This window comes from Pezoporus wallicus, unplaced genomic scaffold (assembly GCF_028554395.1).
Source record: "Pezoporus wallicus isolate ANWC-B61680 ecotype Strahan unplaced genomic scaffold, APGP_CSIRO_Pwel_v1 contig_1851, whole genome shotgun sequence".
Lineage (NCBI taxonomy): Eukaryota > Metazoa > Chordata > Aves > Psittaciformes > Psittacidae > Pezoporus > Pezoporus wallicus.
Genome location: NW_026635653.1, coordinates 1,299,309 through 1,312,807, shown reverse-complemented (window position 1 = coordinate 1,312,807; position 13,499 = coordinate 1,299,309). Strand labels below are relative to the sequence as shown.

The window sequence follows — 13,499 nt, the reverse complement described above, 5'->3', positions numbered from 1 at the left end:
TGCTCACAAGTGTGACAGAAAAATGTCTGAAGTATAATACCTTTTTTGATTTTGTGTTGGCTTGGTTTTTTTATTCCTTATCAGAAGGCAGGGAATTCAGATGCCTTTAAATTCTTGGTTTGAAAATCTATAGATTTTGGCACATTTTTTTTATGAGAAGTGGCAGAACTCAAGGAAATGTTCTAGTGTAGATGATGGGAGCTTGCAGGATAGGGTTCCTCTTACTGTAAGAAGGCTCACAGGTTGTGTGATTATTGTGACATTGGAGCATTCCCAGATGCCAGCTGGTACCACTGAGTGTTGCTGAGCATCCAGCCCCCTTCTGGTAATTTCAGGCAGGCCCCTGTGGAAAGGAGACTTAGAGATAGACTGCTTTCTAGTCAAATTCTCTCACCACCTGCTGTGCAGTGAGAGGTTTGTGCTGCTGAGCACTTGCTTGCACATGTGAATGCTGCTGGTACATGTAGAAACAACATCGAGTTAGGGCACTGCCCATTATAGCAAGAGTGGCCAAATCTGACCCACAGCCTTCTTACCCAAAGGGAGGTAGACAAAAAGAGGGATTCAGCAGTCCATAGCTCTTGACTCTTGATAAATGCATTTGATCTCTATCAAGTGCAGTAAGTGTTCCTACTCTGTTTTTCACCCTTCAAAGTAGCACTAGAACCAGATGTTTTTTATTAAAATCTGATCTAAGCAAATGCAACTATCCTTTTATTATTTTTATCCTTTTAGCAGATTTTTTTTCACAAGGTCTTTGTTTCACTTGGAGCCTATGTTTTAACATACTGCATATTTTTCTTTGATAAAACTCCTAGTTTCTCATTAGCGTCACTGGTTTCTATAGTTTTGAGCAACACATTAGTTTTGACAGATACTAAGCTATTTGTTATGTGTGCGTTAATTAGCTAACAGTCATCTCAGTATCTTCCCTCTTAGCCTCAGTACAAGTTGACTGAGTGTCGGTGTCTGAAAACATACTGGAAGTACACCGACATGAGAATTTATTTTGCAAGTATCACGTAACCAGTATATATGACTAATATTTTACAGCAACTATGACTGGAAACTAATTTCTTTAAAGCATATACTAAACATCATTTGTAAATCTGATATGTGTCATAGTTGTCAGGGTTGGGTTGTGGGTTTGGTTTTTTTTTTTTAGCTTTTGCTTGCACAAGGCAATGATCCTAGCTCATTTGAGTTATTGTTTCATATTTCAATTATATTAGGACCAGAGATTAAAACAAGCAAGTATTACTTGTGTCATTACCTGAAGACTCCTACTTAGCTGCATGGTCTCTGAAGGTTATCTAATACATGTTGTGGTATGAATTTTGTTTTTGTACATTTGAGTAAGATTTGCATTAAAATCAACAGGTTGTGTTTTCAAATCAGTGGTGAGACCATGAGAAATTTTTTTAATGCTTTTTTTTTTTTTTAAAGTTGTTTCGAAAGCTCATTCTATTCTACTACTGGTTTCTATTTATTTGATTTCAAAATACTTTCACTTCACAGTGCTGCAGGCTTGCTTGCAACTGATCGCTGACAGCAAAAGTGATATTCAACAGAAAGGTAAGAATATGTTCCGTGATTCATAGCTAACTATTCCATGTATTAACTCTTCCATCTGATCTTGTCTAACTTCAAAGCAGTGACTGAGTTATGTCACCTAATTAAAAATAATTAAAAAGTCCCTCCATCTGGATAGCTCTTGCAAATATCCTCTTTTCAGTGGGGAAATCCAGTTAGTGGGACTGGAAGCCTTGACTAGAAGTCAGCTTTGTTAATTTTTGGCAGATGAAAATGAAGAAAGTGACTTTTCTTTCTGATTACCCAAAAATTACTGTTTCTTTTAGATGATTCAAGCATTGTCCCTTGGCTTCTGAGCTTTAAACGTGGAACAGCTCTGGAAGAACAAGGAAATAAAATAGTGATCAAAGAAACAGGATATTTTTTCATTTATGGCCAGGTGAGAAAGTTCAATTCCCCTCAGCATCTTGACTTTTTAAAAGATTTTTTTATGTCTCCATACAGTATGTTTGAAGTCTGCATATTTTCATTTTGTAGGTTTTATATACGGATACAACATTTGCTATGGGACACCTTATACAGAGGAAGAAGGCCCATGTGTTCGGTGATGATCTCAGCTTGGTGACATTGTTTCGTTGCATCCAAAATATGCCACAGTCTTATCCAAATAATTCTTGCTATACTGCTGGTAAACATCTAAGTTTTCCTTTTCTATGTTTGCAAATAAACTGTATCAGATAGAATCTGCAGTGTTGGGTGATTAAGTGTTGTGGTAGTTGTAAAGAAAATAGACTGCATTTGTAGATCTGATTAATTGTAAAATTACAGATTATTTTCAAAAATACTTTTTATATAAAGTATTGGCAGTTGGAGGGTATGCATCTAACTTAAGTGATCTGAACAATTCCCCTCTCTCCATTAACTGTATAATGTAGTTAGATACTTTAGTGTTGTCTACTTCAGGCATCTAACTAAAGTATCTAAAAGTACATACTATCCTTAATGAAGAAAAGTTTAACTTAGATGTTGAATCCCACATTTAGTTATATCAATAAAATATTTAGGAGTGATGTTCTACCTTAAAACATCATATATTACTTTTAGCCACCCAATTTTTGTCTACCTTACTCCAGGATTTCAAAAGATATTTCTAATCAGCTTAGTTCTCCTTACAATGGCTGCTGCTGTTTTACTCTTTGGTTAGGTGAAAAATAGTTAATTCCCATAAGGAGCTCTTTCTGACTGCACAAATTAGAAACACCACAAGAAACACCAATTAAAATATTTAATGCAAGTCCAGTAAGCTCAGTGCTCACTATATAAGTATATTCCTGCAGTAGCATTTAGGAATTATTGTCAAAGCCTATTAAACCTTGTTTGGTTGCTCCTATTCATCTGTCTTTCTCCCTTAATGGTGGATTTGAGGGTTTTCTCTTTCAATTTACACAGATCTTGCTGGAAAATAAAAATCTTTTCTTTCAATGCTTTATTAAAAAATGGGTGACATTGAATGGGTGAGTTGACTGTTGGCAAGTAGTGGCATTAAACAAATGGGATCGGGAAGGAAGCTTTTTTTTTTTACAAATAAACATAAATTAGCTACTTCCTCCTGGCAGTTGAGGCTGTCCAGTCATTTTCTTTAATTTCCTATCCCTCTACCCACACATTCTGGAACCGTAACCATCTTCAATTGCATCTGTCATCATACCCTTGTATTACTTCTCTATACCTTAACTGTATCTACTCCATCCTGCCACTTCACAGTTCCTGCTTCCCAAATTCCCACCCTTCTGCTTTCAGCTGGAAAACCAAATCCCACTGCAATATCTCATGCTGCTAATCATGTGTCGCAGCAGATGTTAGATGTGCTTTCAGCTCAGTCACTGCAACTTGAAGGTGAGGTGCTTTCAGTTATCGCATCAGCTGATGTGCAGCTGGCTGGAAGCGAACTTTTGTGCTCTGCAGTTGCATCAATCAGCTGATGTCTGGTAACTTCATTTGGTTGGTAAAGCTCATAAGACCTCCTCCAGAAGTGTGGGAACAGAGTGGTCTAGGACCAGCAACACCCAATGCTGACCTTGACCGTCACATAAAGTGAGGGATCTGGGTACACCACTATTATGAATTTTTGCAGTGGCTGCATAAGTGAACTTTGGTATGCTGAGTGCAGAGTGGAAAGCAGGTCTAGATCTACAGAGGATGTTAAGTGTCAGTTTTGGGTAGCTGACAGGCACAGTTTCTAAGATTGTGCCTAGAAGATGAAAAAGCACTTGGCACAAGTAAGATGTTTATATTTTCTAAATTATGTGTAATGACTTTTTGAATATGGTTTATGAAAAGAATGTATTTGAAATATTAACTTAAAAATATTCCAAATCTTTTGCCAGGCATTGCAAAATTAGAAGAAGGGGATGAACTTCAACTTACAATACCACGGAGAAGGGCCAAAATATCCTTGGATGGAGATGGTACTTTTTTTGGTGCAGTTAGACTCCTCTGAAGCCCTTCAGTTTTGTTATTATGCTTAATGCAGTTTTCTTCTTTTCCTATGCCTTTATCAGAGAAATATTGTAGTAAAGCTGCCAGTTCAGACTCTTCCCATCCACCACCAGCTTCTGAGAACTTTTCTTCGGTTTAATAAGAGAACCCAAAACAGGAAACACACCAGACAGTTGTGAGATATAACCATCATGTGATTACCAGAAAGAAAATTTATTTTAGGCAATGGGAGACTCTAAAAAACAATTAAAACAGTGGGTCTTGGGCTTTGAAACAATATCTTGTCCATAAGGCAAACCAAAGAAGGAGCTGACCAAAAAGTATAGCATAAACAGGACCACTAACTATTAAACTATTATCTGTAACTGAAAAGGAAAACAAGTACATCGTAGTTTTGCTTTGTTTCATTAATAAAATATCTGAAGTATGAAGTATGTGAAACATCGAACAGTTGATTCCTTATCATAAAATGGAGGTGTCAAGTGGGTTCTGGGTTCTTCATTTTTTCTTTGACACCGTGATTTGGGTAAGGAAAGTCTTAATGTATGGGATAATGGAAACAAACACTTCAGAAATATACGGAATAGTAGCCACTGGATGGCTTGCTTTCCTGTGAACAAAAGGGGTATAAATTACTAAAATCTATTAGTAGTTAGTAATTAGAATTAATTTTACTGGAAAAAGGACACATGACATGCTTCAACAGTTCACTCTTCAAAGCATTGCTACTCATCAAGGTGTATGCGTAAACTTACATAAGCAAGGCAAGGATAGAAACAGTGAGATTAGTAGGTGGAACTTGATTTCTGGCTTCACAATTTCTGCAGTCATATATAGATGTGTATATATATGTATATATATGAAAGTATGTGCACACATACTTTTGAATAGCTTATCCTACATACAAATTTTTGTATTTCTCTTGCTTTTTCATATGATCCATTCTATGCAATATACTAAAAAGAAAAATCCAATAAACCTGGAACCAGTCTTGTAACTGAGAAAATACTGTTGTATGCAGAAGTCTGGGCTTAATCCTTAGGTTAACTATAGGCTTTTTTCTGCAGTTTTGAATAGATTAACTCTGTTTTATAAAAAAATCAGACCTGTAGAAAGACTATAAATAGTGGTGTTTGGTTTTTTTTATCTGTATGCTTAGTTTAGTAGGTAAGATTTATGTCTATTTTTATCCCAATAATTCATGTGTATTGCATGGTCAAGGTAATAGCATGGTAATAGTGCGGTGGTCTAGGAACTATTGCAAGGCAAACATAGGATACTTATTCCACTGATCTTCAAAGAAGTATTGAAGTGCTGTTGGAATAGATAAAATAATAAAACTCACGGTAATGAACTGTAATTAATTTGAAAATATTTTTAGGGGTTGAGACTTATGTCATATAAGCTCATTTAGTAAAGAAATAAGCTTTCTGTATTGCAATCCCCTTGTCTGTTTTCATAAATCATGCTGATTTGATTGAGTTCTCAAAGTGATAGACAGCAAGTAAGAGATTTGGAACTATGAATTACAGACCATGGTAAACTAATGAAACAATTAATTCAGCTTCTCTGGGCTTCAAGAAGACATTTCAGCAATAAGCATACGTGCATTTGATTACCACACTGTGATGTTTATGTAACTTAACTACAGCTTCAAAATCTCTGCAAGTCTTCCTTATACAAATTCATTTATTTATGTGTTCTGGAGCTGAAGCTGCTGCTACTAATGATGATCATTATTATTGTTATTATTTAACTTTGATGTGCTAAGTTTGCAAAAAAAACCCATTTAAAATCCTCTACAGGAACCCTCAGTTTAGCCAAAGGTTGTGTGACACTACATGTAGATAAAATAATTATTTTTGAGTTGTCTGTCATTACTGACATACATTAAAGAGATGCCCAGAATCTCTAACAGAAGCCTGTTGATTTTAGTGTTGTCTGATTAGAAAATAGAAGTTTCCCAGAGACTTGATGGCTAAACTTACAAATTTTACTTTTGCTATGTAACTTTCCCCAGTGGTTTCAGTGAAATTGTGTGTGCTTAGCTTAAGGCAGTTCTGAAGGTGCTTGTGTTCTTAGGTGCAGCTTTGACACAGTGTAACATTTTAAACACACAGAACACAGCAAAAATGATGTGAAGCTAAATCAATTGTCATCACTGCCCTCTTCTTCACCATGTTTCTTCCTTCTACTGCTGGTGAATGTGGACAGAGCAGAAGTTTGGGAAGTGTTTGGGGTATGGTATTGCTTGGAGGAAACATTTCTCATTGGAGCACAAAGGATTTCAATAAGCGTTCCTTTCCTTTAGTAGGGAAAATCTGAACCTCAAGTTTCTTCACAAAAAATGTGAACTGCGAGAACCTCCATCAGTGTGCAGAGAGTGGAAGCCAACAGACTTCAGATATTTCTACTGACAAAGCTGGTAATTTTGTTGTTGCTGGATTAGTTTTCTGGTGGCTTTTGAGAAAACTTGTCTTCTCAAAATTAATCTGCTTCTGCACAAAGTTGAGTTTTTAACAGATCAGCAGTTTCTAACCAAAGCAGGAAGAAAAGGCGAATACCTCATTCTTGATAATTCTGCTAACAAACTGGTGATGCATGAGATAGCAAAGTGCATCCAGACCACAATGATGCTTGTGCTTGTGTTAGCGGGAGTTACTAAAACTTTCTGCATTTGATAGATGTTATTTAAATGTGTGATAGCTAAAAAGTAGTATCAAGTTGGTTCATAACATATTTCACACTCTTATCAAGGGTATCAAGCATTTAAGATATGTTTTTGCAAATGCAACAATCTGTGCCAGTACTCTTGTTCTTTTTCATGTTGAGTTAAGCAGCATCTTGGCAAACGAAAGGGACTTGAGCATTTTGTTTCCAGTACGTTTTCACAGGAACTGTGAGCTTGTATTGTTCTTTCCTTTTTAATAATGTGCAGTTGGCAGGTATATAGCTGCTTTGCAACATGAAATTTGAATCGTAAAAATGAAAATGTTTGTTATATAGTGTGCAGTTGCCCTGCCAACATACAGACTATACTCATTTATATGGCTCTCCCACCTCTGTGTTTTGAATTGCTCAGCATTTGCCATTATAAGATGTTAATTTTGGTTGTCCTGTACTTTTGCCAAGGTTACACTGCTGGAGTTGAGATTTTCTGTATTTCTGGTTTATCTCTTAGGTTGAACTGTCTTGAATAACTTCAGCCCCCAAAAGTTCTACTCTTCCAAAGATGAAGGTCAGGAAAATGCAGTGTTTGGGTATTTTTTTTTAGTAATTTGGCTACTTCTTTGGAAAGGTCTAGAGACTCTTTCACTCTTTGAAGACTGTGCTTTGAAAGAAGAAATGTGTGTAATGTGGGTTTTGCTTTGTTTTAATTGGGGTTTTCTTTTTTCCTTTCTTTTTTGTGCACTTGTATTTGGACAAGGTGTATGCTTTGGGAGAATATTTTATGCTTTCTCTAGTTATAAGCACATTCTAGATGTATAAAAAAGAGAGAGGAAAATGTTCCCAGTGGTTTTGTCTCCTGGCTGAGTCCATGTATTACCATCAACAGTAAGATCTAAGTTGTTTTTCAGGGTCAACCCAAGCAGCAGTGAGAAGTTAGTTGATGCAAACGCAGGTAAGAGGAAAGCTAAGTATCTGCTCTAGAAAGGGTCTCATGGAGTTCGCAGGTTATGTAGAGCTTAGGGGTGATACAGGAAGCAAAACAGATTTGGAGCTGGACTGCAGAAATGGGAGAGACCATAATGGGGATTTGATTGCTTGTGAGGTGGAGAGAAAAGCAAGGGCATGAAATGGACTTGGTGTGAAAAGCCTGGAACTAAGTGAGGTTAGGCAAAGATAGCAGCTTTGTGGAAAAGGGCCAAAGGTTCCTAGGGAAAAGCAAGCTAAACATAAGCCTACAGTGAGTCTTGTCAGAGATGGAAGTTAAGAATATCTTAACAGGAGTGTCACCAGCAGGTTAAGGGAAGGGGTACTGGCACCTTTCAGAGTGTATTTGGGATACTACATCCAGGTTGGATGCACTACACCCCAAATACAAGAAGGGCAGTGAGGAACTTGAAATCTATTTGTAGTACAACGGGGTGGTCAAATTTGAGTACATGCCTGCCCTGCAGTAAGGGGCTGAGAGAAATAGGTTTGTATAATCAGAAGAGGCTTGGAGGTCCTAATAGCAGCCTTCCAATACCAATTAGAAGGTTGTTAAGCAAACAGCATCACACCCTTTGAGAGGTCCACGGTAGTGTGAGAAGAGGCAAAATGCACAAATCAAACTGGGAAGTCTGAACTTGACATAAGGAAAACAATTACCATGATGTCATGGTCCAGTTGGATCTCTTAAATTCACAGGTCAACATACTCTGTAAATTAAACTTAATTTTATGAGCTTATTGGGAAGGAAAGATGACAAACAAGGATTCAGTCCCGTTTGTAAAGACTAGTCTAACGTGAATTCACTGATTAATCACTTAAGTCATGAGGTTTCTAACTCCCAAGCTCTCTAATTCGTAACTCATAGCTTGAAACTTATGCACCTATGAGCAGAACGGTTACCCAGCTTCCGGTGAGAGCAGCTTCATCCTTTCTCCACATGGTGCAGGTGTCTCCTGCATCACACTGAGAAGCATGAAAGCTTCAGGAGTCCAGCTGCTGTTCGATCTACTTCAAAACCTTTTGGGGAAGCTGACATATTTATACCCCCCAGCTTGGAAGTTTGGTCTACGCTATTTCTGTGAGTTAGCAATTTATGAAAAAACAGCCAGACAAGAAATGCACAATGTCTGCAAGAATCAGCAAGCTGCAGGTGATAAGGGCTGTATAATGACCTTTAGCCCTTTCTGGGCACTGTGTCCTGCCTATATCTTGTCTTTGCTTTGACTTAATGGTGCTAATCCTAGCATACATCAGACCTTAGCATGAGCTATGTGTTAGCCAAAATCTGAGCAAGTAATGAGTGAAGGGACACCATGGGGACAGTCAGCCACTGAAGCAGGTTACCCAGAGGAGCTGTGAAGACTCTGTTCCTACAGATTTCCAACACCTTAATAAATAAAGCCCTGAGCAATGTGGTCTGAATTCAGTGTTGATCCTGTTTTGAGCAGGCTGGAGTGCAGACATCTCAAATGATCCCTTTCTCCTGGCTGTTTTTATGATAAGAAAATGGGGGGGGGGGGGGGAGGGGGGCAATGCAAGGGCGTAGAGAAAGGGCTAAGACTGGTGACGACAGGTCAGAAATGGTCCTGCTGGGGAAGGAAGGGTACTTATTTTCTGAGTACAAATGAAACTTGGGTTCCTCATGTGTGCTTCAACAATATCAGCAAACATCTATGTAATGCACAGGGCAGGTTCCAGTTAAGCACAGCAAGCTGCTAGCACTCATGGGGTACTGCATAACCCAAACCTCAAGAGTGTAAATGGAATCAAACCATGTGGCCAAGCAGTGATCTTCATTCACTCACTTGCAAGTTTCCTTTGGCTTTTAGGTTCTTCCACCATTCCATCCTCCCCACTTCACTCAGTGAACAGGAGGCACTTACTTTCCTGTGGAAAGTGGGATATCAATGGAAAGTATTTGAAGATGGGGCCCAGATTAATTTTCAGAAATATCAGAAGGAAGTAGTAAATGAGGCAGAACATGCAAGAAGAGAAATGATAATGACCTATTTAAAACAGAATTGTATTCCTGCTCTCTCTGTGAGAGCTGGCTGAAACGTATGTTTACTTTCTGCAGGTTTTGATTTTCTTCTTCCTTTAAATTCTGACTTAAAATAATTTCTCCCTTTTTTTTTTGTCAAATTTAAGCTTTTCAGATGCTATCTCTAATCCTGATGAATGTTAGTTATTGCACTGGCTGCAGGAAATCCTGTATCTCCGCATATGTGTGAGTTCTCCTTCCAGACTAAGCTCAGGGTACTTGCCTTCCAGAGCATCTTGGCCTAGGGAAGAGTCTTGACAAGCTCCTTTGAATCTGAAGACTGCCACTTTCAGTTTCCCTGGCTTAGTACCCAATGGCCGTTTTGGAAGTCTATGCTGAGTTCCCCCAGACATCATTTTCAACTTGGTAACGGTTCCTTTGGTCTGAAACATTTTAAGTAGAATATGCTGGGCTCCACAAAAAGGTGGTTTTGGCAAAGTTCTATTTTGTCTGAAAATTTCCAAGTTGCCCTAGTCTTTACCGCGTAGTTCCTTAAACCAGATTTTTCACAGGTGGTCAGTGATTGAATGTTCCTCATTTTCTGGCTGTCTGATATCCTTGTGGTCTCATTTGCAGAAGTGTTGAAACTCACAGCTGCAGCTGAAATTAGCATGAGCTGTATGGAGGGCTGTATAATTCTGCTTAGAAATACTACAGCAACAAATATTCTGGAAGAATCCTGGGGAAAATAAATTCTGATCTAAAGGCAAACTTAGTTAAGAGTGTGCAGTCAGCCAAGAGCTGCACTTTGGAAAAGTAGGAGGCTAAGCTCTCGAATGATTGCTTGGATGCTGGACATTGTATGCATTCAGTGTGATAGGGATCTTAATGGGAAGGGCAATATGAGATTATACAAAGTAACTTCTGTTACAGCTGCAAGGAAGTAGAACTGGGATTCCAAAGACAGTTTTGGTCCATCCTCATTGTGAGCATTTAACTTCATTGGAAGACTTGGTGGGGGTTGGAGACAGAGGCCCTCCAGAGGCCTGTTCCTATTTTTGCACTGAAAGATAAGTTCCAGTCCACACAAACCTCACAAAAACTACTACATGTAGGTGTGGAAGGGGTGGTGGCAGTACTTAGACCTGTGCTTAGACAGTGTTTGCCTCCCCATTAAGAGAACTAGAAAGCAACCACTTCATAATTCATGACACCACTGGAGAGCAAACCTAGCACTTTTGAAGCAGGAAGAGTAAAGGGCAAGTTTTACCAGAGGACAGCAGAGAAACAGTGTCCAGTGGCAGACTGCTGGCTTAGGGTTTCTTACCTAGCTTTGTTTGTCATCCAAATGAGAAGGTCACAAGGATGACAGTTTTTTAAAGCTACACAAGTCTGTTTCACAATAATCAGTTTATCATTTTGGTTTTTGTTTTGTTTTTTTTTGTTTCAAAGAGGAGATTTGCCACCTCCCCTCACACCATGATGGGGACAGTAAGAGCAAAGGGAGTGGATGGGGAGAAGGGTCATGTCAGATGCTGTGACAGGTGGAGTAAGTAGGTGAGAAGTAGCTGTGTGGGAGAGGGGCATAAATCCAAGGCAGGAGCAGAAGACTGCCGTGATGCTGCTGCTGCTGCCTGTCTTCCCCCACCATCTCAGTTGTTCCATGCAACTTTTCAGTCCTGTGCTAGTCTGGCATTCATCACAACTGGTAATTTTTTCACGAGTGAGTTCATGATGGTCATACTTATGCTTATATTTCATTATCAGTTAAAATTCCCAGCCAAAATCGCCAGTCCCAGTGCTGAACCTGTAGAAGAATACTGATGATGCTCTAGTAAGGTGCTACACTGGAAATGTGAGTCAGGGCTGATGGAAACAAGCTGAGCAGGCTGATGAGAAATGAGGTTGAGTCTGGCATGCTTTATCTATAAAATTGTGACAGTACACTTCCCTACCTCTTAGGTGTGGGATGCTGTAGGATGGGTTGACCTGAGCCAGCAGCCAACCACCCACCTGTTCTCAAACTGGAAAAATGGTCAAGACTTACCAGCACCAGATGCACAAAACTAAGTTTTGAGTCATTGTCATGCTAATACAAAAGGAATACACTGGTGCTACAGGCAGGGCTTTGGATTCTTTGATAACAGCTGGTTTTATAGGGCACCATTCTGGACAATGACAAGTGAGAAAGGTTTGTCTCACAGAGGCAAAAGGATGCTGGGGCATGAATTAGCAGGGCTCATTTGGAGAGCTTTAAACTAGATTCGAAGGGGGATGGGGTTGTAGCTGGGCTTGCCCCAGTGGGGCAGCACTCCAGAATTGATGAAGACTGGGAGGCCTCCTATAATCCTAGGGTGAAATCGGTGTGCTCAGCTCGCTCCCTGGAATGTCTGTACACCAATGCGCGCAGCATGGGAAATAAGCAGGAGGAGTTGGAAACCTGTGTTAAGTCAGGAGACTATGATCTGGTGGCAATTACAGAGACGTGGTGGGACAGCTCACATGACTGGAATATAGTCATGGAGGGCTATGTCCTTTTCAGGAAAGACAGGCCAGCCAGGAGGGGTGGTGGGGTTGCTCTTTATGTACGGGCGCAACTACAAGGCACCGAGTTCTGTCCAGGGACAGATGACGAGCGAGTTGAGAGTCTGTGGGTGAGAATTAAGGGGCAAGCTGGCAGGGGGGATACTGTTATGGGTGTCTGTTACAGACCACCAGATCAGGGTGAGGAAGTTGACGAGGCCTTCTACAGGCAGCTGAGAGCGGTCTCACAGTCACAGGCCATGGCCGTCGTGGGGGATTTTAACTTCCCTGATGTTTGCTGGAAGGACCACTCAGCAACCCAGCCACAGTCCAGGAGGTTCCTCCAGTGTATGGATGATAACTTCCTCCTGCAAATGGTGAATGAGCCAACCAGGAGAGGAGCGCTGCTGGATCTCATCCTCACTAACAAGGAGGATCTGGTCGAAGCAGTAAGGGTTGAGGGCTGCCTTGGTTGCAGCGACCACGAGATGGTGGAGTTCAGGATCTTGTGTGGTAGGACTAGGAGAATACCAAGTAGAATTGCAACCCTGGACTTTAGCAGGGCAAACTTTGGCCTTTTCAAGCAATTGCTAGGGGAAATCCCATGGGCAAGGCTGTTTGAAGGTAAAGGGGCCCAAGATAGTTGGTTGGCATTCAAGGATTGCTTTTTCCGAGCTCAAGATCAGAGCATCCCAACACGTAGGAAGTCAAGGAAGAGGGCCAGCAGACCTGTGTGGCTAAATAGGGAATTGCTGGGTATGCTCAAGTGGAAGAGGAGAGTTTACAGGTCATGGAAGGAGGGGCTGGCCACTTGGGAGGAATATAAGGCTGCTGCTAGAGGATGTAGGAAGGCAGCTAGGATGACTAAGGCCTCCTTAGAATTAAACCTGGCGAGAAGGGTCGAGGACAGCAAAAAGAGCTTTTTCAAATACATGGCAGATAAAACTAACACCAGAGGCAATGTAGGCCCACTGATGAACGGGATGGGTGCCCTGGTGACAGAAGATACAGAGATGGCAGAGTTACTGAATGCCTTCTTTGTCTCTGCCTACTCTGCTGCAGGCAGTCCTGAAGCGTCCTGTACCCCTGAGACCTTAGATGAAGTCAGGTCAATGGAGCGGTTTGCCTTAGTCGATGAGGAATGGGTTAGAGATCAGTTGAGCAATCTGGACATCCATAAATCCATGGGTCCAGATGGGATGCACCCGTGGGTGCTGAGGGAACTGGCGGAAGTCATTGCTAGACCACTCTCCATCATCTTTACCAAGTCTTGGGAAACGGGAGAGGTGCCTGAGGACTGGAGGAA

At 40.4% G+C, this 13,499-nt stretch overlaps 1 protein-coding gene across 2 annotated transcripts in view; it reads left to right on the top strand.

Annotated features, from left to right (window-relative positions):
* Positions 1-4,754, top strand: part of TNFSF13B (TNF superfamily member 13b) — a 28,441-nt gene extending 23,687 nt beyond the window's left edge. For both annotated transcript variants that reach the window (XM_057397236.1, XM_057397235.1), the window contains exons 4-7: positions 1,519-1,575; positions 1,860-1,972; positions 2,071-2,221; positions 3,921-4,754. In XM_057397236.1, the coding sequence (XP_057253219.1) occupies positions 1,519-1,575; positions 1,860-1,972; positions 2,071-2,221; positions 3,921-4,033 (434 nt within the window). In that variant the 3' untranslated portion in view covers positions 4,034-4,754. The remainder of the gene's footprint in view (positions 1-1,518; positions 1,576-1,859; positions 1,973-2,070; positions 2,222-3,920) is intronic.
* Positions 4,755-13,499: the final 8,745 nt, after the last annotated feature.